At 38.3% G+C, this 26,561-nt stretch overlaps 1 protein-coding gene across 1 annotated transcript in view; it reads left to right on the top strand.

Moving 5' to 3' along the window:
- The first annotated feature begins 12,609 nt into the window (after positions 1-12,609).
- LOC114111626 (uncharacterized) overlaps positions 12,610-26,561 on the top strand; it is a 28,905-nt gene continuing 14,953 nt past the window's right edge. The window contains 1 exon segment of the mRNA XM_042242330.1: positions 12,610-12,694. Coding sequence (XP_042098264.1) covers positions 12,610-12,694 — 85 coding nt within the window.

Here is a 26,561-nt window from a genome sequence, read left to right as displayed (position 1 = left end):
ACATCAAATAAACAATCTAACCTTACACACCTAAAGCAACTAGAAAAAAAACCCCACCAAAGTTAGTAGGAGAAATCATTTTTAAAAAAGAACACACATAAGTGAAAAAGAACACTATAGCAAAGATCAATAAAACCAAAAGCTGTTTCTTTGAGAAGGCAACCAAAATAAACAAACCATTAGCCAGATTCATCAATAAAAAAGGGAGAAGAATCAAATCAATAAAATTAGAAATAAAAATGGAGAAATTACAACAGACAACACAGAAATACAAGGGATCATAAGAGACTACTATCAGAAACTATATGCCAATAAAATGGACAAATTGGAAGAAATGAACACATTCTTAGAAATGTATAACCTTCCAAAAGTGAACCAGGAATAAACAGAAAATATGAACAGACATGCATGGAAACAGGAACTGTAATAAAAGAAAGTCTTTCAACAAACAGAAGCCCAAGACCAGACAGCTTCACAGGTGAATTCTACCAAAAATTTGGAGAAGAGCTAACACATATCCTACTCACTCTTTCAGAAAATTGCAGAGGAAAGAAAACTCAGAATGGCCATCATCAAAAATCTACAAACAATAAATGCTGGAGAGGGTAAAAAGGGAACTCTCTTACACTGTTGGTGGGAATACAAACTGGCCCAGCCACTGTGGAGAACAGTGTGGAGATTCCTTAAAAAACTGGAAATAGAACTGCCATACCACCCAGCAATCTCACCTCAGCATGTACACTGAAGAAAGCAGAATTGAAAAAAAAAAATGTACCCTAATGTTCATTGCAGCACTATTTACAATAGCTAGGATATGGAAGCAACCTAGATGTCCATTGGAAGATGAATGGATAAAGAAGTTGTGGTACATATACACAATGGAATATTACTCAGCTCTTAAAAAGAATGCATTTGAGTCAGTTCTAATGAGGTGGATGAAACTGGAGACTATTATGCAGAGTGAAGTAAGTCAGAAAGAGCAACACCAATACTGTATATTAACACATACCTATGGAATCTAGAGGGCTTCCCTGGTGGTACAGACAGTAAAGAGTCCACAGTGTGAGAGACCAGGGTTTGATCCCTGGGTCAGGAAGATTCCCTGGAGAAGGAAATGGCAACCCACTCCAATATTCTTGCCTGGAAAATCCCATGGATGGAGAAACCTGGCAGGCTATAGTCCATGGGGTAGCAAAGTGTTGGACACAACTGAGGACTTCACTTCACTATGGAATCTAGAAGTCTGGCACCAATCGTCCTATGTACAGGAAGGAGACACAGACGTAAAGAACAAACTTCTGGACTCAGCAGGAGAAGGAGATGGTGGTATGATTGAACAGCATTGAAACACATACATTACCATATGTAGAATGGATGGCCAGTGTGAATTTGATCCATGAAGCAGGGCATCCAGGACTGGTGCTTTGAGATAACCTAAAGGGATGGGAAGGGGAGGTAGGTGAGAGGGCAGTTCAGGATGGGGGGACACATCTTATGGCCAATTCATGTTGATGTATGTTAAAACCCGTCACAGTATTGTAAAGCAATTATCCTCCAATTAAAATAAATAAATGCATTTTAAAAATAAAATTATAGAAATAATATACAACATAGTAAAACAACTAAAGTGTACAGAAAAGTTTTTATGTAACTCAAGACTTACCATTAAATATATCAACTTTTCTATAGCTATACCATTAAATATATCAAATTGTCTATAGCTATAGAGTTGCTAATATATGGATTTTCTTCTTTAACCTTAATGTGATTAATTGGATTAATAGGCTTGATTCTATTAAATTTCTAAATTTCCGGAGTAACTCTATTTTGGCATGTTGTGTTCTTTTAGAACCAAGAACTTTTAGGTGCCAAGTCTATTGGCACCATATACTCCTGGAATTTATTAGCTACCATATATTTTAAATTTTTGTTTTTATATCTGTAATTGACCATGTTATTAATTTTTTTTGTTTTTGGTAGTACATTTACATTGATTCAAAAAACTAATACAGTATTAGAATGATCTATTACATTAAAATGTGAGGAAAATATGGTTCATTATCACTTTTGTGTCAGCTTCATTTTTAGGAGGTATTTCTGATAACTTTGTCCATTTCTTCAATGGTCATTGGTGTGTTAATATTTCCTGATTTTTCTTGTGTGAACTTTGATTTTTTATATTTTTCATACAAGATTTTCATTTAATTGTATTTGTAATTTTTACTAATAATAACAAGAATACTAAATATATCAGCAATTATACATGAAAATCTCCTTCCACATACCCATCACCAAGAGCTTCATTGCACATAAGTAAACATAGTAAATGATTTCTATCTTTAGTTCTTTTTCAAGTTGTCTTCAGACTCTAATACGTTGTGCCTCTAATCCCTATACTTCAGCTTCACACACAGTCTATGAAGTTTAATTTTGCTATAAAAGATAAGAAACATAGAACACTTTCATTATTTTACTGTCTTCATTCCTTCCCCTAATTTTTGTTAGCAGTTGCTTTTCTTCCTAAACACATTACTTTTAGATGGTCATCTATTATTTTCTACTTGAAAGTTTTGTAAAATTTTGGTGTGTTTGGAGTATACATTGAACCAATTCTTTAAAGTAAATAATAGAAAATGATTCATCACCAATTTTAAAATAAAAATGAAACTATAGTTTAAAATTCATAATAAAAATAATAATTTTATTGATTTATCCAGATTAGTAAGAAGGTAGATTTAACTTGCAACACTTCACCAAAAAGTTATGTATGGCTTAATAACTCAAAGACCAAGCCACATGTTAAGTTACACATATAGTTCACTGAACAAATTGAAACTTTTGTTTCTGTAGATGAAGCTATATTTGCCTGTATTTTAAAAGCTGACTGGGATACTTAGCTATACAGCTCTTCAGTTCAGTTCAGTTCAGTCACTCAGTCGTGTCTGACTCTTTGCGACCCCATGAATCACAGCACGTCAGGCCTCCCTGTCCATCACCAACTCCCAAAGTTTACCCAAACTCATGTCCATTGAGTCGGTGATGCCATCCAGCCATCTCATCCTTTGTCATCCCCTTCTCCATATGTCCCCAATCCTTTCCAGCATCAGAGTCTTTTCCAATGAGTCAACTCCTCACATGAGGTGACCAATGTATTGGAGTTTCAGCTTCAGCATCAGTCCTTCCAAAGAACACCCAGGACTGATCTAGTTTAGGATGGACTGGTTGGATCTCCTTGCAGCCCAAGGGACTCTCAAGAGTCTTCTCCAACACCACAGTTCAAAAGCATCAAATCTTTGGCGCTCAGCTTTCTTCACAGTCCAACTCTCACATCCATACATGACCACTGGAAAAACCATAGCCTTGACTAGATGGACCTTTGTTGGCAAAGTAATGTCTCTGCTTTTCAATATGCTCTCTAGATTGGTCATAACTTTCCTTCCAAAGAGTAAGTGTCTTTTAATTTCATGGCTACAATCACCATCTGCAGTGATTTTGGAGCCTCAAAAATAAAGTCTGACACTGTTTCCACTGTTTCCCCATCTATTTCCCATGAAATGATGGAAACAGATGCCATGATCTTCGTTTTCTGAATGTTGAGCTTTAAGCCAACTTTTTCACTCTCCTCTATCACTTTCATCAGGAGGCTTTTTAGTTCCTCTTCACTTTCTGCCATAAGGGTGGTGCCATCTGCATATCTGAGGTTATTGATATTTATCCTGGCAATCTTTATTCTGGCTTCTTATCCCTTCCCAAATGCTTAAATCTTATCCCTCCCCCTTTTTGCCATGGAACTCTTTAATATTTGCTAAATTTGTAAAATTCATTTTTAGAATAATATTTTTTAATGCATAAAATAAAATATATAGGATTACCAAGGGAAACAATTATGGTGAAAAACAGTTCACAAAGTATTGAAGAATATGATGAAATAACAAGAGGGAATCATGTCTTATAATTACTATAACTTTGAAATAGTTATGAGTATAATGAGTTATTTTCAATAATTATAATGTAATATGAACATATTTCTACCTTTAATTGTTTATAAATTATACTGCTATTACTAAGTCGCTTCAGTTGTGTCCGACTCTGTGCAACCCCATAGATGGCAGGCCACCAGGCTCCCCCGTCCTTAGGATTCTCCAGGCAAGAACACTGGAGTGGGTTGCCATTTCCTTCTCCATTATAAATTATATGTATTGTTAATACTATTATGGTTTGTTGCTTTATTCATTCACAATTAAAAGGAAAATTAAATTTTAGGTAGATTTTAGTGAATATAAAATGTATTTTTTAAACTGTCCAAGATCATAAAGTCCCTCGAATTCTATCAGTTTGAGAATCCATGCTGTAAAACAAAGCCTGCCAGCCATCCACTGAAATAGTACTCCAAGTAAAAAATAGAAAATGCCAATTATTAACTTTAAAAAAATATTTTTGGAAGGGCACATACTTATCAAAACAAATAGAGTGGAAGAGAAAGACCAAGATAACCAGAAAACTTGACCCCAGAGAAAAGGGAAATAATTTAGGGAGCATAAAAGAACATGGTCCACTGGAGACAGGAATGGCAAACCATCTCAATATTCCTGCCTTGAAAACTTCGTTAATAGTATGAAAAGGCAAAAAGATAGGACCTTGAAAGATGAAATCCACAGGTCAATAGGTGTCCAATATGCTACTGGAGAAGAGTGGAGAAATAACTCCAGAAAGAATGACGAGACAGAGTCAAAGCAAAAACAACACCCGGTTGTGGGTGTCACTGGTGATAGAGGTAAAGTCTGATGCTATTAAGAACAATATTGCATAGGAACTTGGAATGTGAGGTCTATGAATTAAGGCAAATTGGAAGTGGTCAAACAGGAGATGGCAGAGTGAACATCAACATTTTAGGAATCAGTGAACTAAAATGGACTGGAAAGGGTGAATTTAACCCAGATGACCATTATATCTACTTCTGTGGGCAAGAATCCCTTAGAAGAAATGGAGTAGCCCTCATAGTCAACAAGAGAGTCCGAAATGTACTATATGGATGCAATCTCAAAAACGACAGAATGATCTCTGTTCATTTCCAAGGTAAGCCATTCAATATCACAGTAATCCAAGTCTATGCCCTGACCAATAATGCTGAAGAAGCTGAAGTCGAATAGTTCTTTGAAGATCTACAAGACCTTCTAGAACTAACACCCAAAAAAGATGTCATTTTCATTACAGGGGACTTGAATGCAAAAGCAGGAAGTCAAGAAATACATGGAGTAACAGGCAAATTTGGCCTTGGAGTACAGAATGAAGCAGGGCAAAGGCTAATAGAGTTTTGCCAAGAAAATGCACTGGCCATAGCAAACACCCCCTTCCAACAACACAAGAGAAGTCTCTACACATGGATATCACCAGATGGCCAATACTGAAATCAGACTGATTATATTCTTTGAAGCCAAAGATGGAGAAATTCTATATAGTCTTAAAAAACAAGACCGGGAGCTGGCTTTGGCTCAGATCATGAGCTCCTTATTGCAAAATTCTGATTTAACTTGAAGAAAGTAGGGAAAACAACTAGACCATTCAGGTATGACCCAAATAAAAACCCTTATGACTATACAGTGGAAAGGACAAATAGATTTGAGGGATTTGATCTGATAGACAGAGTGTCTATCTATTGTCTTCTATCTATTGGAGAAGGAAATGCCAACCTTCTTCAGTATTCATGCATGGTGAATCTCCATGTATAGAGGAGCCTGGCGGGCTACAGTCCATGGGGTCTCAAGAGGTGGACATCACTTAGCAACTAAACCACCACTGCCACCAGACAGAGTGTCTGAAGAACTATGGACAGAGATTCATGACATTGTACAGGAGGCAGTGATAAAGACAATCCCCAAGAAAAAGAAATGCAATATGTATAGAAAACCAATAAAATATTATAAAGTAATTAGCCTCCAATTAAAATAAATTTATATTAAAAAAGAAATTCAAAAAGACAAAATAGTTATCACAGGAAACCTTACAAACAGCTATAAAAAGAAAAGAAGCAAAAGGCAAAGGAGAAAAGTAAAGATAAACCCATTTGAATGCAGAGTTTCAAAGAATAGCAAGGAGAGATAAGAAAGCTTTCTCAGTGATCAAGCAATGAAATAGAGGAAAACAATATAATGGGAAAGACTAGAGATCACTTCAAGAAAATTAGAGATATCCAGGAAATTTTCATGCAAAGATGGGCACGATAAAGGGCAGAAATGTTATGGATCTAACAGAAGCAGAAGATATTAAGAAGAGGTGACAAGAATACACAGAAGAATTATTCAGAAAAGATCTTCATGACCCAGATAATCACTATGGTGTGATCACTCGCCTAGAGCCAGACATCCTGGAATGTAAAGTCAAGTGCGCCTTAGGAAGCATCACTATGAACAATGCTAGTGGCAGTAATGGAATTCCAGTTGAGCTATTACAAATCCTGAAAGATGATGCTGTGAAAGTGCTGCACTCAATATGCCAGCAAATCTGGAAAACTTATCAATGGCCACCAGACGGGAAAAGGCCAGTTTTCATTCCAATTCCAAAGGAAGGCAATGCCAAATAATGCTAAAACTACCCCACAATTGCACTCATCTCACACGCTAGCAAAGCAATGCTCAAAATTATCCAAGCCAGGCTTCAACAGTATGTGAATGATGAACTTCCAGATGTGCATACAGATTTCTTAGGAGGGAAGTCAGGTGGTCTGGCATTCCCATCTCTCTAATAATTTTCCACAGTTTGTTGTGATCCACACAATTAAAGGTTTGGCGTAGTCAATAAAGCAGAAGTAGATGTTTTTTTTCTGGAACTCTCTTGCTTTTTCAATGATCCAACAGATGTTCGCGATTTGATCTCTGGTTCCTCTTACAAAAAGGACTTTTAAGTTATTCTCAGAGAAATCTAAGAAGATCGCACTTATAAAATAAGCACAGTCTACTATGAAAAAGAAACAAGGGTCCCTGAACTACCTCATGGAAGTTGAAAAAGCAGGATTAGTGAACAATTGAAATAAACATCTCAGGGTTCAGGAAAAGTATCAATCTATATTTTATTTATGATCTTGACTTAAAGTGATGCAATTATACTTCCTTTCATCTAGTTCCTTTGTTCCATCAGATTAATCATGAAAGAGGTTCTAGATTTTGCGAGGCAGGTTTACAGCTGTCTTCTCTCCTCCTGTTCCAGCCTAGTAAACATTCCAGAGAGGGATTAGTAAGTCTCTTTTTGACCTCCAGTCTTAAATACTCCAGCACAGTTTAGTAGTGGGAATAAAGAAATGAAGATATATCAGGGACATGACCATTATTAATGAAATAGTGTGTTTTTTTTTTTTTCTCCCACTTAGGTTTTCTTCCCTGTACATATAGCTCCTTTAATCCAGTGGATCTCAGTGGAAGGCAGTTTTTTCCCCTCATGGGACATTTGGCAACATCTGTACATAGAGTCGGACACGACTGAGTGACTTCACTTTCATTTTCACTTTCACGCAGTGGAGACGGAAATGGCAACCCACTCCAGTGTTCTTGCCTGGAGAATTCCAGGGACAGTGGAGCCTGGTAGGCTGCCGTCTACGGGGTTGCACAGAGTCAGACACGACTGAAGTGACTTAGCAGTACACAAGTTTGGCCATCACAACTTAGGGATGTCATCTAGGTAGAGGTTAAGGATGCTGCTAAAATATTTTACAATGCACAATACAGCCCCCACAACAAATAATTATATGGCATAAAATGTCAACAGTGCTGAGGTTGAGAAATTTCTCTTTAGTTAAGGACTGTAAAGGGAAGAATAGAGTGGTATCAATAGAATTGCCCAAACACATTAAAATACCTAATAACAATTTTCCATTTTCTAATCAGCTTAAAATTAAGACATCTATCTGTTCACTATTCTGAGTAGTCCAGTTAACTATTTTTAATATTCCAGACTATATTCATGATAACTTATATGAGATTTTTTAAAAAATATCATGGATGTTTCTCTCCCAAAGGTGCACACAGTATCTAAACAACTGGCAGATTGAATTTTTCATTATTTGAGTTGATTGTTTTGTATTGACATTTTACAGAGACAGGGATAAACTGAGAATATGGCAAAAGATCTCAAAGATAAAACTGAAATACTAATCCTAATTTCTACTCTTGGCGTACAGGGACTTCTTTTGAAATATTAAAGAAAACACTAAAAATTCACATTTAGAGATTTGAGCCATTTATTTTATTAAAACATTTATCAGTATTTTAAATAAATTTTCCTGGAAGGCAGAGAGGTTTAACCTGCAATTAAAATGTAAGTAATGCTTATTAAAAGTTCTAGTCAAAACATGATTTACTTAAATTATTTTAGGAGTTAAATTTAACATTTCTCTTTAGTTTTCAAAATTAAAACATCACCACATATCAGGAAAATACAAATCAAGACCACAACGAGGTATTACCTCACACCTGTCAAAATGGCTATCATCTTGGAGGGAGAGGGTGGGATGAATTGAGAGAGTAGCATGGAAACATATACATTACCATATGTAAAATAGACAGCCAGTACGAATTTGCTGTATGACACAGAAGGCTCAACCCAGTGCTCTCTGACAACCTAGAGGAATGGGATGGGGTTGGAGATGGAAGGGAGGTTCAAAGGAGAGGGGACATATGTATGCCTGTGGCTGATTAATGCTGATGTATGGCAGAAGCCAGTACAATATTCTAAGTGAATATCTTTCAATAAAACATTTTTTAAAAGAAAGCCACAGAAAACAAATGTTGGTGAGAATGTGGAGAAAAGGATATCCTTGTACACGGTAGAAGTGTAAATTGGTGCAGCCACTATGGATAACAGTATGGGGGCTTCTCAAGAAACTAAAAATAGGACTACCACGCTGCTGCTGCTAAGTCGCTTCAGCCGTGTCTGACTCTGTGCGACCCCATAGATGGCAGCCCACCAGGCTCCCCCATCGCTGGGATTCTCAAGGCAAGAACACTGGAGTGGGTTGCCATTTCCTTCTCCAATGCATGAAAGTGAAAAGTGAAAGTGAGGTCACTCAGTTGTGTAAGACTCTTAGCGACCCCATGGACTGTAACCCACCAGGCTCCTCCATCCATGGGATTTTCCAGGCAAGAGTACTGGAGTGGTGTTCCATTGCCTTCTCCATATGACTCAACAATTCCACTCCTTGGCATATATCCCCCCAAAACCAAAAACATGTATTCAAAAATATACATGCACTCCAATCTTCATAGAAGCTTTACTTACATTTGCCAAGATACAGAAGCCATCTACTCAGCCATAAAAAAAAAAAAGAAATTTTGCTATTTGTAGCAACATGGATGGACTTGAAAGGTATCATACTAAACAAAATGTCAGAGAAGGATAAATCCGGTATGATATCACTTGTATGTGAGATCTAAAAGTACAACAAATTGGAGAATATAACATGTTTTCTTTTAAAAGAGCCAGACTCACAGATATAAAGAACAAACTAGCGATTACTTGGAGAAGGCAATGGCAACCCATTCCAGTACTCTGCCTGGAAAATCCCGTGGACGGAGGAGCCTGGTAGGCTGCAGTCCATGGGGTCGCTAAGAGTCGGGCACGACTGAGTGACTTCACTTTCACTTTTTACTTTCATGCACTGGAGAAGGAAATGGCAACCCACTCCAGTATTCTTGCCTGGAGAATCCCAAGGACAGAGGAGCCTAGTGAACTGCTGTCTATGGGGTCACACAGAGTCGGACACGAATGAAGCGACTTAGCAGCAGCAGCAGCAGTGGGGAGAGGGAAGGAGGGGTCAATATAGGAGTAGAGGATTAAGAGAGAAAAACTATTAGGTATAAAATAAGCTATAAGGATATATTATACAACAAGGGGTATATAGTTAGTATTTTATAATAACTACAAATGGAATATAAACTTTAAAATTGTGAATCACTATATTGTATACCTGTAACATAAATTATACAGCAACTATACTTCAACAAGAAAATTTTTAGAAAACAAGTGCTTTGAAGAATTAAATGCTATAGTAACCCAGAGTTTGTATCATATCTATGTTTCTCAATCTGTCATTTTTAAGCTTCTGTGATCTAGACTTTCTCCAGTCAAAAAAAATGATTCTTGTCAAGTTAGGCTCCTTATTGTCAGCCCAACCATTGAACCTATTATATTAATAGCATACTGATTTCTACCACTTTGCCTTCTGAAATTCCTGATACAGTGCCTTCTAGCCATTGTCCCTCACTGCAAACCCTATCAGTTAAATGTGGGATTTTTTTTTTGTTTGTTTCTTTTCAGCCTCAGGCTTACATTCAATTGCTTTCTTTGACCTCAGTAACATCCACTTTCACTGAAGCTTTGAATTCCTAAAATTAGAACTCTCAAAGACTGTTTCTTCTTTTTTGTGTTTAATGCCAATAAATGCATGGTAGTAGTAAGCTATGGCATTGTTACTCAAAGAGTTTTAATACACATGGCTTATGTATAAACAAAGACTAGTGTACCGTTCAAATGGTTTCTTTACAATCTCCATTCTTGTCTTCCATTAATGGCTCCACCAAGTGTGTAGTATTTTTTCTCAATGCTTAACACATAGTGGTGCTCAGCATTTGTTTGTTTTGCATTACATTTTTTCCTTGAGAGGAGCATCATAGGCTCGTAAAAAATGATATCTACAAATTCTGCTTTTGAAAAAGTAAATAGTATTAATTTCTCAGTCTGAGAGAAAGCCACACTTCAATTGATTTCAACCAGCATTGAATGTCTATGGAAAAACAGTGTATGATTATAAAGACCAATAAAACAGAACCCCTACCTTCATAATACTTATGAAATATCTCACCAATATCTATACTGAAATTCATCAAATATGATATTTGGAAGTCTGAGACAATTTACTTCAATTATCTTATTTCATATATGCAAACACTAACGTTCAGAGAGGATGCTTTCTTGTTTTGTCCAAGATAATAAACTGTATTACTAATAGCAACAAGCCATCTCTAGAACACTTGTCCCCTACATCCAAGCTAGTGTTTTTCTCCAGTGCTGTGTTAATAACTACTACTAGGTGCAGACATAAGAAAGGCTAAGGTATATCTTTGAATAATTCTACCTGGAGAGTTTTAGGCTTAGCTAAAGACCTATCGTCAGGTTAAGTCTCAAGATATCATTTGGTAACTTAATCTGGATACTTTCAGCCCACTGGTGAATGAATCTAGATCTTGGGGCTAATGCTGACCTGCTGGTGGGCAGAGCCAGGTCCTGGAGTCTAGTTGCAGGGCCCAGGTATCTTGCTAATGGATGGGGCCCAGGTCCAGTTCATTCCATGGCAGGATCTGGTCTGCTAGCAGGTGGGCTGGATCAACAGACTGTGGCACTACAGCTTCCTTGTGGCTTGTGTCTGTCCATTTGTGGGTGGAGCTGGGCCCAAAGCTAGAAAAACTCACTGATGGGTAGGGCTGAGGAATCAAGGATTCTGGGGCTAGTGCTTGCCCACTGGAGGTAGAGTTGGGTCCCAAAGACTCTTGCTAGAGGGCCCTGAAGGGTTTACACAGGTTAAAGAGAAGACTGTCTGTGTAAAATGTGTGAATATGTGTGAACTCACCTGAAATATTCTCTTTCCAAACTATGAAAAATGTATCTCAACAAGAGAAATATGCCTTCTCTGTTTAATAATTTTTTAAAGTTTTTTTAAATGCTTAAATATAAATATGAAAATGAGGAGAAGGAAGATGGTGGAGGAATAAGATGGGGAGATCACCTACCTCCCCACAAATACATCAAAGATATACAAGATATGGAAGAACTCCTACAAAGCAACCTCTAGGTGACAGTGACAGCAGAAGACCCCAGGTCTCCAGAGAGAAAGACAATGCTCCCCAAAATGAAGTAAGAGAGAGGATGAAGACATAAAAAGGTAAAAGACTGAGAACTTCTGGATGGGAGCTTGTGCCCCTAGGTACGGACAGAGTCCTGAAACTAGAGGAGTTCCCCTGTTCAAGGAAGCTCTCTCGCAGTCAGGCCCAAGAGGGAGGTGTGGAGTCTTGGAAAACTGGGCAAAGCAGGGAGTGAGAGGGCAGAAAACAGAGAAAGCTTCACTCCTCAGCTCGAGAACAGCTCGTGGACTCTGGCCTCCACCAGGCGGTGGACTCAGGGAAACAAGAAGCCCATAGAAACCCCATAGCACAGAGGGAGGGCCTGGGCATCCTAGAGTGGGGAGGCATACAAACCTCTGCAGAGTACAGAATGCTCATGGTGCATGGGGAGTGGAAAGCAGAACACAGAAGTCCCATGGTAGGCTGGTGAGATGAATCAAGTGTACACAAGACCCATGATGCAAAGGGAAGGAAGGCCCAAGGAGCCAAGACAACTGCACACAAGCACCACAACACAGAGGAAGAGCGTGGGGAGCCAAGACAAGTGGACACAAGTGCCAAGACATAGAGGGCAGGCCTGGTGAGCTGAAACAAGTGCACACAAGCCCCATGACACAGAGGGAGGGCCAAGGGAGCCGAGACAAGTGCACACAAGCTCTGTAACACAGAGGGCAAGCTCAGAGGTCTGAGAAAAGCCCACACAAGTCTCCATAACAGAGTAGGCATGGTCAGAGAGCCGAGGAAAGATCCACAAAAGCCCCTACCTAGCAAAGTTCAGTCAGCAGTGCAGGATGGACCAGGGAACAGAAGTAAGGGCAATGATTTCAGGGACAAGTAGGGGGCTGGTGGCAGTGAAGATATGCTGAGAGTGCCACTGTAAAGTGGCTGTGGAAGTAAACTTGTCTAACACTACCAAAGCCATAATGACTGTCCAAAGACATACTGAACCCATAGACAACCCAAAACCTACTACTGGACACTGCACTGCTATTCAGAGAGACAAGATCCAGCTCCATCAACCAGAACACAGTCACAAGCTCCCCCAACTAGGAAAACATCAAAGAACACTAACCCAACAACATCAATGGGAGCAGATGCCACAACCAAGAAGAACTATGACCTTGAGAATTTCTTTTTATTTATTTCTATTTTCTTATAAATCACACTATCTTTGCTTTTCTATTTTTCCCTTTCTCTCTTTTTTTACCCTCTATTCCACTCTCTCCTTTTCTCTTTTCCCTCCCTTCTCTTCTTTTTTTTCCTCTGTTGTTTTCCTTCACTCTTTCTTTTTTTACCAAGCAAGTTAAACTGGTGAGCTTTCCTTGCTATATTCCCTAGTCGGCAATCTGCTTAGGTTCAGTTTTCTAGTTTGAGCCTTAGCTAGCTCTGCTTTTAATTGTTCAGTATCACTTTTGGTTTCCCTTGTACACCAAGTCAATCTCCTGTACTCTTTTCTTTAGAATACTTTGGTTATAACTGTGTTTGTGAAATTGTGTATATGTCCCATTATTTCTGTAATTACTGGCTTTATCTGCTTGATCCCCTCCCACTAGAACATAAGCACAAGTCACGCCTAACAAGAAGTCAACACAAACCACTCAACCAACATTTCCCTTAAAAGGGCAAAAACCAAGGAAGAAGGAATACTACCCTAAAGCCTGGAAAAAGGATACCTCAAGTAGACAAGTTAGAAAAAAGAAAAAAGAAAAGACAGAGAAATATAGCACAAGTGAAAGAACAAGGTAGAAACTCACAGGGCCAAATAAATTAAGAGGTAATAAGAAATCTACCTGAAAGAGAATTCAGAATAATGTTAGTAAAGATGATATGAACCCTTGAAAATAGAATAGAAGAAGACAAGAAACATTTAACACAATAAATACAATCACCAAGGGCATAGAAGAAATAAAGAATAAGCAGAGATGAATAGCAAAATCACTAAAAGTAACAATACTCTAGAAGGAACTAACAGCAGAATAACAGAAGTAGAGGGATGGATAAGTTAGCTAGAAGATAGACTGGTGGGCATACTGCTGAAAAGCAGAATAAAGGGAAAAGAATGAAAATAATAGAGGATAGCCTCAGGGACTTTTTGTGACAATATTAAACACAACAACATTCAAGTTATAGGGGTTCTAAGGGAGAAGTACTTCCCTGGTGGCTCAGATGGTAAAGTGTCTTTCTACAATGAGGGAGATCCTACCCTGGAGAAGGAAATGGCAACCCACTCCAGTACTATTGCCTGGAAAACCCTGTGGATGTAGGAGCCTGATAGACTACAGTTACAAAGAGTCGGACACGACTGAGCGACTTCACTCAGAGTAGAAAGAGAAAAAGAAAGGCACTGAGAAAAAATTTGAAGAAATTCTAGTTGAAAACTTCCCCAACATGGAAAAGGAAATAGTCAAGTCCAAGAAGTGCAGAGAGTCCCTTACAGGATAAACCCAAGGAGAAATAAATTGAGGCACATATTTATCAAGCTAAGAGATTAAGCACAAAGAAAGAATATTAAAAGCATTAAGGGAAAAACAACAAGTAACATACAATGGAAAACCCATACAATTAATGGTGGACCTTTCAGCAGAAACTCTGCAGGCCAGAAGGGAATGGCAGGATACATTTAAAGTGCTGGAAGAAAAAAAATCTATAGCCATGATTATGATACTCAGCAAATATCTCATTCAAAATTGATGGAGAACCAAAAGCTTCCCAGAGAACCAAAAGTTAAGAGAATTTAGCACCAACAAACCAGCTTTACAACAAACAATGAATGGACTTACATAGCCAGTAAACACAAGAAAAAGGAAAGACCTACAAATACAAACCTAAAACAATCAAGAGAAGGCCAATAGGAACATATATATCAATAATTACCTTAAATGTAAATGGATTAAATGCATCAACCAAAAGACAGAGACTGACTGAATGGATACAAAACAAGACCCATATATATGTTTCCTTCAAGAGATCCACTTCAGACCTAGAGACACATACAGACTGAAAGTAAAAAAAAAGGAAAAAGATATTCCATGAGAATGACAACCTAAAGAGAGCTGGAGTGGAAATCCTTATTTCAGACAAAATAGACTTTAAAATAAAGAATATTATAACAGACAAAAAAGGACACTACACAATTATCGAGGGATCAATCCAAAAAAAGATATAACAATTGTAAATATTTATGCACACAACATAGGAGCACCTCAATTCATAAGGCAACATAACAAGACTAAGAGGGGAAATTGACAGTAGCACAATAGTAGTGTTATTGGGCTTCCCTTGTGGTTCAGCTGGTAAATAATCTGCCTGCAATGCGGGAGACCTGGGTTTGATCTCTGGGTTGGAAAGATCCCCTGGAGAAGGGAAAGGCTACCCACTCCAGTATTCTAGCCTAGAGAATTCCATGGACTGTATGGTCCATGGGGTCACAGAGAGTAGGACACAACTGAGCCATTTTCATTTTCACTTTCTGTGGGCTTCCCTGGTGACTCAGAGGGTAAAGCATCTGCCTGCAATGTGGGAGACCTGGGTTTGATCCTTGGGTCAGGAAGATCCCCTGGAGAAGGAAATGGCAGCCCACTCCAGTACTCTTGCCTGGAAAGTTCCATGGATGGAGGAGCCTGGTAGGCTACAGTTAATGTGATTGAAAAGAGTCATACACAACTGAGCAGTTTCACTCCTTCTTCTCAATAATAGTAGGGAACTTTAACACCCCACTTACACCAATGGAGAGATCATCAAAACAGAGAATCAATCAGGAAACACAAACCTTAAAAAAAACATTAGATCAAATGGACTTTCCATTGAAATGCAGAAGAATACACTTTCTTCTCAAGTGCACATGGAACATTCTCCAGGATAGACCACATCTTGGGCCACAAATCACACCTTAGTAAATTTAAGAAAACTGAAATTATATTAAGTATCTTCTCTGACCACAATGCTATGAGACTAGATATCAACTACAGGGTAAAAACTGAAAAAACACAAAGTCATGCAGATTAAACAATATATTACTAAATAACAAAGAGGTTACAAATAAGAAGGGAAATCAAAAGATTCCTTGAAACAAATGACAACAAAAACATGACGACCCAAAACCTATGGGATTCAGCCATTGCAGTTCTAAGTGAGAAGTTTATAGCAATACAATCCTACCTCAAGAAACAAGAAAAGCATCGAATAGACAACCTAACTGTACATCTAAAGCAGCTAGGAAAAGAAGAACAAAGATACTCCTAAGTCAGCAAAAGGAAATAAATCATAAAGTTTATAGCAGAAATAAGTGAAAAAGAGATGAAGGAAACTATAGCAAAGACTAATAAAACTAAAAGCTGGTTCTTTGAGAAGATAAACAAAACTGACAAACCACTATCCAGACTCATAAAAAAAAAAGAGAAAAATCATATCAATGAAATTAGAAATGAAAATGGAGAGGTTACAACAGACAACACAGAAATACAAAGGATTATAAGAGAATATTATGAGGAACTATATGCTAGCAAAATGCACAAAATAGATGAAATGGACACATATTAATTAAGTTAACAGAGATTAACTGCCGGGGTCTAGCCCCGGGGGATCCAGGGTAATTTGAAGTGGGGACATCGTGGCAAGGAAAAACTTATTTATTTAGACATATAAAAGAAATTAGGAAGAAATAGTATAGTAGGAATATTTAGTGGAGAAAAGAGGCTGAATAACTTGGTTTATGTGGAAAACCAATAAAGTTCCAAGACAAGGAACTTGCACCATCTACGTTAGGCCACCGGCGTCCTCTTGAATAGTGGGGGATGCCCCGCCTTGGGCTCCCTCTTGTGTGGATCTTAGAAGCCAGGGCAAGTAAGTAGACATGGCAAGACTCCACGCCCCAGACGGGAATTCAGCCAGAAAAACAGAGTAAGAAAAGAAGACATGGGGGAAACCAGTCTTTCCAATGACTGCCCCCACCCCCCATTGTCCAGAAAGGCCTTATATACCTTTTGATTTTACATAGAGATCAATGGATAATACAAAATTATGCAGCGTCAGCAGCCCTGACTCTTATTGAGACCAGGCTTTCTCTCTGCATACTTAGTCCTACACACATCTTAGGTGATTTACATCATCTTCTGGCCAGAAGGCCAATTAACATTTTTCGACCCTTTTCTGATAAGCGTTTGTCAACCAGAAGACTTATTTGCCCTAAAAATGTTGTCCTTCTCAAAGTCTGGTGCCACTCTCAGAAAGCACTAAATAAAGTTACATTCTTACATAGCAAGGATACAACAATTTATAACAAGGAAAAAGGAGTACAGTGATTTATAACAAAGAGAAAATTAATTAACTCAAAAGTCTAGTATTGCTAACATCGAAACTACAATATTCCTATTTCTGCATCCTGATTACATTGATTAATATCCTCCCAGGTGCCTAAAAGATAAAGAATATGGAGGCCTGGCAGCAAACATTAACTCAACAAACTCTTCACCAAACTAATTCTTAACTCTAAAAGGCTCTACATCTTTAAGATGTTTTGAGCTTCGTGCTTCTCACAGTTGGGGGCTGTAAACAATCCACAAGTTGTAAAGCAGACCAGTCGGATAAGTTAGAAAGCCATCAAAGGGGCTTAAGCCGAGAGACATTCTTTTTATATGCAGGAGACTGTTAACTGGAGCTCTGAATTAACTCTTTCCGGAGAAAAGGTGGTAATGTCAGAAGAGTATAGTATAGCAGAGAGTAAACAGACAGATTTTGGTTTTGGGGTAGATGCTCAGACAGAGGACCCCTCGAGACCTGACTCGCCTTGCCCTTCAGGCCTCTCCACATGACCTTGTCATGGGTGGGATCTCCCGTGCTGGCTCCTGACAATTAAACACAAAGTATTAATAACAGCAAGGGAAAAACAAGAAACATACAAGGAAAAATCCATGATTAACAGTGGATCATTTAGGAGAAACTCTGCAGGCCAGAGGGGAGTGGCAGGATTTATTCAAAGTACTGAAAGAAAAAAACCTACAACCAAGATTACTTACTTAGCAGAATTGATGGAGAAATCAAAAGCTTCCCAGACAAACAAATTTAAGAGAATTTAGCACCACCAAACCAGCCTTATAACAAATACTAAAGGGACTTACATAACCAGTAAACACAAGAGAAAGGAAAGACCTACAAAAACAAACACCAAATAATTAAGAAAATGCCAATAGGAACACATATATCAATAATTACTTTAAATGTAAATGGATTAAATGCACCAACCAAAAGATACAGATTGGTTGAATGGACACAGTAAAAAAAAAAAAAAAAACATATATATATACTGCTTGCAAGAGATCCACTACAGACCTAGATACACATACAGACTGAAAGTAAAAGGATGGGAAAAAATTTTCCATGTGAATGGAAACCAAAAGAAAGCTGGAGTGGCATTCCTTATTTCAGACAAAATAGACTTTAAAATAAAGACTATTATAAGAGGCAAAGAAGGGCATTACATAATGATCAAAGGATCAATCCAAGAAAAGATATAACAATTGTGACTATGCATCCAACATATGAGCACCTCAATACATAAGGCAAACACTAACAGGAATAAGAGGGAAAATCAACAGTAAGACAATAATAGTAGGGGATTTTAACACCCCACTTACACAAATGGAGAGATCATCAAAACAGAGAATCAGTAAGGAAGCAGAAACCTTAAATGAAACATTAGACCAAATGGACCCAATTGATATTTTGGGGACTTTCCATCCAAATGCACAAGAACACACTTTCTTCTCAAGTGCACATGGAACATTCTCCAAGATAGGCCACATCTTGGGCCACAAATCAAGCCTCAGTAAATTTAAGAAAATTGAAACCATATCAAATATTTTCTCTGATCACACCGGTATGAGACTAGATATCAACTGCAGGGTAAAAACTGCAAAAAACACAGTCATGGAGATCAGACAGTACATTACTAAATAATGAAGAGGTTACTGAATAAATAAGAATGGAAATCAAAAGATTCCTAGAAACAAATGACAATGAAAACATAACAACTGAAAACCTATGGGATTCAGCAAAAGCAGTTCTAAGAGGGAAATTTACAGCAAAAGGAAATCAACCCTGAGTATTTATTGGAAGGATTGATGCTGAAGCTGAAGCTCTAGTACTTTGGTCACCTGATGCAAAGAGCCAACTCATTAGAAAAGACTCTGGTGCTGGCAAAGACTGAGGGCAACAGAGGATGAAATGGTTGGATGGCATCACTCACTCAATGGACATAAGTTTGAGCAGGCTCTGGGAGTTGCTGAAGAAGAAGGAAGCCTGGCATGCTGCAGTCCATGGGGTTGCAAAGAATCAGACACAATTTAGTGACTTAGCAAGTGAACACCAACAACTATGTAAAGTCAGTCCTCTTTAGTTTGCCATCTGTTGAGACTGATTATGCTAATGGACAACAGTAAGATCTCTGTAGCAACAGATCAGGAAGCCAAACTACAGCCCCTGTAGCACTTGGCTCAGAATGGTCAAGACTTGCTCAATATCTTTTAGCTTCCCAAATGTTTGCTTCTATTTCCCACTTAAGACAAAACAGAGAAACCAAATATTATCCTTGAATCAATCACATATGATGTCTCACTTCTAGCTAGCTTGCCTTCAGCTTCCCTATGCCCACAGCCTACAATTAGAGTATTCCTGAAGCCTTTTCATTTTTCACTATAAAACTTTCTCACTCTTCTGTATGTCTTTAATTCTTTGCCAACTTCAAGTGTTGTTGTTTGACTCCTTTGCTATAGTAAACTCAGAATGAATGGCCCTTGCTTGTCCTTTGGGTGTTGCTTCTTTTCATAGTTGTATTATATAGATATTTTAGAGGCAGAATTTTTAACTGGTTATGTACCTGAAAATCAACTAATAAGTTTTTTTTTAAAGTGCAGATGGACAACCAGTACTTAAGTCCAAGAGAATTAGCATTTATATGGGAGGGCCTTGCAATGAATATTTTTATCAAGCATTCCAGAAGAGCAGTCAAAATGGCAGGATAGGAAAACCAGGTGTTCATTTCTCACCACAAGTACATCAACAGTACTCTACAAGTAAAACTATTTGCACAGAGCACCTGCTGAACAATGACAGAGGATCTTGGACACATACAAGGACAAGAAAAGATCCCTGCATAATGGGGTAGGATGAAGGAGAGAAAGGGAAAAAAAGAGGAAACAGGATAGGACCCATGCCCTTGGATGTAAACTGAAGGAGAGTAGAAGTTACTGCACCCAGGGGGGCTCCCTCACTGTCAGTGAAATATGCTGAAACAGGTGGGATGCTTTGGGGCTATCAGAAGATTAGCACCAGTTCTGTGGCAGGTAAGACAGAGTGAGATGTGCATGCGCTGTCTGTAACACAGCCCTGCACACCCCAGCCTGAGACAGGTATCAGCCAATGTGTGTAGAGGCTGGGGCTGGGTGCTAAAAAGTAAGGTTAGGATAGCAGACTCCTGGAGAGAACTGCTTCTGTCTGTGTGCAGATGACCTGAGGGGACAGGAGTGTGGGGTTCCACAGGCAGGAATGCTCCTGGAGGAAGCACAATCTTCCTTGGAAGCAAGATGTCATTGTTGAGTGGTGAGCAAGCTGTGGGGTTGCTATTGAGACGTCGCTTCCCACATGCCAACCCCTGCCACAGCAGGCACTAGGAAAGACCTCCAAAGGACTAGTGTGCATGGTTGCATTATTCCTCTCCTACCTGAGCGAATATGCATGCTCCAATCAATCACTGTTTCTGACCCCTTCCATCTAAGTGAGCAAGCATGTCCCACTGAGTTGCTGCCTTTGCCCTTTCTTGCCTGGGAAGGCCTGAGGGTGACCCACATGCAGAGGTGGAACTTAAACTAAAGCTGAGCCTCTGGGATTGTGCAACTAAGGAAAAGGAACTGAAATTTTCGTGCAGATGCACAAACCATGGACTAACCCTACATTATTAACCTGATAAGTCCAACACCTGCAGAATGACTCAATGGACAATGAGGGCTCCCAACCTGAAACCAGTATAGCTGTAGCAGCTGTAGAATTTGTGGGTATATACACATGAGAGTCCCCTTTATGGATGACAGCCTTGTCATGTAGAAGGCACTTGCATAACTCATTGAAGCTATGAGCCATGCTATGCAGGGCTATCTAAGATGGATGAATCAGTAAAGAGTTCTGACAAAACATGGTCTTCTGAAGAAGGCAATGGCAAATCACTCAAGTATTCTTGCCACAAGAACTCCATGAACATTATGAAAAGGCAAAAAAAAAAAAAAAGACACTAGAAGATGAGCTCCCCCAGGTCAGAAAGTATCCAATACACTACTCGGGAAGAGCAGAGGGCAATAAGCTCCACAGAGAATGAAGCAGCTGGGTGAAAGCAGAAATAGTGCTCAGTTTTGGATGTGTCTGGTGGTGAAATAAATTCCAATGCTGTAAAGAAAAATATTGCATAAGAACCTGGAATGTTAGGTACATGAGTCAAGGTAATTCGAACATGGTCATGCAGGATTGAACGTCAGCATCTTAGGAGTCAGTGAACTAAAATAGATGGGAATGGGGAAATTTAATTTTAACCATTATAACTACTACTGTGGTCAAGAATCCCTTAGAAGAAATGGAGTAGCCCTCATTGCCAGCAAAAGAGTCTGAAACAAAGTACTTGGGTGCAATCTCAGAAATGATAGAATGATCTTGGTTTGCTTCCAAAGCAAATCAGCCAACATCTAAGTCTAAATCTATGCCACAACCACCATTGCTGAAGAAGCTGAAGTTGACTGGTTCTGTGAAAACCTACAAAACCTAGAAATAATACCAAAAAAGAAATGCCTTTTTCATCATCAGGGATTGGAATGAAAAAGTAGAGAGTCAAATGATTCCCAGAACAATAGTGAAATTTAGCCTTAGAATACAAAATGAAGCCGTGAAAAGGCTAACAACAAGGGTTTTGTCAAGAGAACATGCTGGTCATAGCAAACACTTTTCAAACAACACAAGAGATGACACTACACATGGACATCACCATATTGTAAGTACTAAGATAATATTGATTATGCTCTTTGCAGCCAAAGTTGGAGAGGCTCTATACAGTCAAGAAAACCTGTAGACAAAAGTTCATAACACTATACAGGAGGCAGTGACCAAAACCATCCCAAAGAAAAAGAAATGACAGGGAAAAATAGTTGTCTGAGAAGACTTTAAAAATAGCTGAAGAAAGAATAAAAGCGAAAAGCAAGGAAGAAATGGAAAGATATGCCTAACTGAATGTGGAGTTCCAGAGAATAGCAAAGAGAGGAAAGAAGGATTTCTCAAATGAACAGTGCAAAGAAGGAGAGGAAGAGAAAAAGTAGAGCTCTCTTCAATGAAACTGGAGAGATCAAGGAAATATTTCATTCAAGGATGGGCATGATAAAGGAGAGAAATGGTGAAAACCTGAGAGAAACAGAAGAGATTAAGAAGAGGTGGCAAGAATACGCAGAAGAGCTATAAAAAAAGGTCTTAATGATCTGGATAATCACAATGGTGTGGTTACTGACCTAGAACCATACATCCAGGAGTATGAAGTGAAATGGACCTTAGGAAGTATTACTACAAACAAAGCTACTGGCGGTGATAGAATTCAAAGCCTAAAATATGATGCTTTTTCAATGATCCAGTTAAAGTGTTGTATTCAATATGCCAGCAAATTAGGAAAACTCAACACTGGCTATAAGACTGAAAAGATCAGTTTTCATTTCAATCCCAAAGAAGGACAATGCCAAAGAATGTTCAGACTACTGTACAATTGTGTTCATTTTGCATGCTAGTATGGTTATGCTCAAAATCCTTCAAGATAGGTTTCAGCAATATATTAACCATGAATTTTCAGATGTACAAGCTGGGTTTAGGAAAGGCAGAGCAATCAAAGATCAAATTGCCAACAATCGATGGATTATAGAGAAAGCAAGGGAATTCCAAAAAAAACTACTTCTTCCTCATTAAAGCCTTTGTGTGGATGAAAACAAATTGTGGAAAATTCTTAAAGAGATGGAAAAAATCTTCACTCTAATGATAAAAAGTGAAGAGGAGCTCAAGTGCCTCTTGATGAAGGTGAAAAAGGAGAGTGAAAAAGTTGGCTTAAAACTCAACATTCAAAAAACTAAGATCATGACATCCATTTCAATCACCTCATGACACATAGAAGGAGAAAATTGAAAGCAGTGACAGGTTTTATTTTCTTGGGCTCAAAATCACTGTTGACAGTGACTGTAGTTATAAAATTAAGAGGCTTACTCCTTCAAAAGAAAGCTATGATAAACATAGACAGCATATTAAAAAGCAAAGACATCATTTTGTCAACAATGTTTCGTATAGTCAAAGCTATGTTTTTTCTAGTAGTCATGTACAGATGTGAGAGTTGGACCATAAAGAAGGCTGAGCACCAAAGACTGATGCTTTTAAATTGTGGTGCTGGAGAAGACTCTTGAGAGTCTCTTGAGAGACTGCAAGGAGAGCAAACCAGTCAATCCTAAAGGAAATCAACCTTTAATATTCATTGCAAAGACTGATGCTGAAGCTGAATCTCCAATATTTTGGCCACCTGAAGAGAAGAGCTGACTCATTGGAAAAGATTCTGATGCTGGGAAAGATTGAGGGCAAAAGAAGAAGAGGGTGAAAGAGGATGAGATGGTTAGATAGCATTAATTACTTTAATGGACATGAATTTAAGCAAACTGGGGAGATAGTGAAGGATAGGGAACCCTGACATGCTGCTGTCCATAGTGTTACAAAGGGTCAGAAATGACTTAGAGACTGAGCATAAACAACACATGTGAAATGGACCAGGTCAGAGTCTGAACTAATCCCATAGTGCCCACAATGGGCCCAGAAACCTGTCTAGAGGTCTTGGAGGGCTTCCTGGAATGGTGGGGGTTGACTGCAATTAACTGTGGGAGCAGACAGTGATAGCAAAGTCCTCAGGGAATTGTTTTATATTGATTTTATTCTTTTAATTTCTTAATTTTTAAATTATATTTTTATTTGTCTATTTTCATTTACTTATTTATTTACTGTTTTTGTTGTCTTTCATTTTAATTTTGTTTTCATTTTTGTTACATGGTCATTTTTGCATGTTAATTTTTTGTTTTCTTTTTTGTTGTTTTGGTTTTTGTTAGTTTTGTTTTTATTGTTTCTTTTGGTTTGTGGGGGCTCTTTCTCTTAGGTTGTTTTCCTTTTTGTTTGTTTGTTTGTTTTCTTTGTGTTTTTCTTTGGTTTTTGTTTTTATTGTTTACCTTGGTTTGTGTTTGTCAGTTTTCCTTTCCTTTTTCTGGCCATGCTGTGTAGCCTGTGGTTTTTTTGTTAACCAGCTGGCAGTCAACCCAGAGCTTTCATGGTGGGACTGCCGATCCTGTCCACTGGATCACCAGATAATTCTAGTCCCCAGGAAATATTAATTGGCAAGAACTCTGCCAGAGGTCCCCATTTGGGGACCAGGAACCAGCTCCACCTAACAGCCTGCAAGTTCCATTGCTGGATGCCCTAGGATAAATGATCAGCAGGACAGGAACATAGCCCCATGCACTAGCAAACAGGCTGCCTGAAGCTCAAAGCTCTGAAACTCTAAAAACACTCCTTTGACATTGCTCTGCCCACCAGAGGGACAAGACTTAGCTCCACCAACCAGAGCACAGGTACTGTTCTCTCCATCCAGAAAGTCTACATAAGCCCCTGGACCAATTTCATCCACCAGGGGGAAGACATGAGAAGCAAAGGGAACAATGACACTGCAGCCTGCACACAGGAGACCACACAAAAAGTAAGACAAAATGAGATGACAGAGGAATAAGTTGCAGATCAAGGATGAAGGAAAAACCTATAATACCATTGAAATGAAGAGGAGAGAGGCAATCTACCTGAAAAAAATTCAAAGTAATGTTAGTTAAGATGATCCTAGATATCTGAAGTAGAATGAAGGAACTGAGGGAGAAGATAAAATATATGTTACCAAAGGCCTAGAAGAACTAAAACACAAAACACTGATGAACAACACAATAGCTGAGGAACAACACACAAGAAGGAATCAACAGCAGAAAACTGAATAAGTGAGCTGGAAGAGAGAATTGTGGAAGTAACTGCTGCAGAGCAGAATAAAGAAAAAAAAAAGAAAAGAAAAGAAATAAGGACAGTCTTAGAGACCTCCAAGACCACATTAAACATACCAACATTCACATTATTGGAGTTCCAGAAGGAGAAGAGAAAGAGAAAGGGTCTAAGAAAATATTTGAAGAGATTATAGTTGAAAACTTCCCTAAAATGGGAAAGAAAATAGTCAACCAAGTCCAGGATGTGCAGAATCCTATACAGGATAAATCCAAGGAGAAACATGCTAAGGCACATACTAATCAAATTAACAAAATTAAATACAAAAATATTAAAATCAACAAGGGAAAAACAATGAATAACATACAAGAGAATTCCCATATGGTTATCAGCTGATTTTTCAGCAAGAACTCTGTAGGCAAGAGGGGAATTGTATGATATATATTTAAAAACCTACAACCAAAAATACTCTATCCAGCAAAGATAGAGCATGATTCAGCAGAGAAATCAAAAGCTTTACAGACAAGCAAAAGCTAAGAGAATTCAGCACCACCAAACCAGCTTTACAACAATTGCTAAAGGAACTTCTCTAGACAAGAAACACAAAAGAAGAGAACAAAAATGGAAGGGAAGAAGAGAGACCTATGAAAACAAACTTAAAGTATTTAAGAAAATGGCAATAGTAACATGTGTGTGTATGCATGCTAAGTTGCTTCAGTTGTGTCCAACTCTTTGCAATGTTATGGACTATAGCTACCAGGCTCCTCTGTCCATGGGATTCTCTGGGCAAGGATAATAGAGTGGGTTGTCATGCCCTCCTCCAGAGGATCTTCCTGACCCAGGGATTTAATCCACCTCTCTTACGTCTCTTGCATTGGATGTAATACAAATATGTATTATTTATGTGAAAAGTTCTTTACCAGTAGTACCACCTGGGAAGCCCTAATAGGAACGTACATATCAATAGTTATATTAAATGGAAATGGATTAAGTGCTCTGACCAAAAGACATAGACTGGAGGAATGAATATAGAAACAAGACCCATATATATGCTGCCAACAAGATACCCACTTCTGATCCATGGCCACGTACAGACTGAAAGTGAGGGAATGGAAAAATATATTCCACACAAGGAAATCAAAAGAAAGTTGGAGTAACAACACTCATATCAGACCAAGTTTGACTTTTAAATAAAAACTCTTATAAGAGACAAGAAAGGACATTACACAATGATCAGGGAATCAATCCAATACATAACAATTGCAAATACATATGCATTCAATCTTAGGAGCACCTCAATATATAAGACAAATGCTAACAGCCATAATTAGGGAAATCAACAGTAACACAATAATAGTGGGGAGGTTAATACCACACTTATACTGAAAGACAGATCATCCAGACAGAAAATTAATAAGGAACACAAGCCTTAAAGGATACAGTAAAACATACATAAATTAGAACATATAGATCTATTTGATTTTTGTAGAACATTTTGTCTGAAAGCAGCAGAATATACTTTTCTCTAAAATGCACAGGGCACACAGAACATTCTCCAGGATAGATCACATCTTGGATCATAAACCAATTATCAGTAAA

This window comes from Ovis aries, chromosome X, assembly GCF_016772045.2.
Source record: "Ovis aries strain OAR_USU_Benz2616 breed Rambouillet chromosome X, ARS-UI_Ramb_v3.0, whole genome shotgun sequence".
Lineage (NCBI taxonomy): Eukaryota > Metazoa > Chordata > Mammalia > Artiodactyla > Bovidae > Ovis > Ovis aries.
The sequence above is the reverse complement of the archived record's forward strand: the minus strand, read 5'-3'. Positions and strand labels throughout refer to the sequence as shown.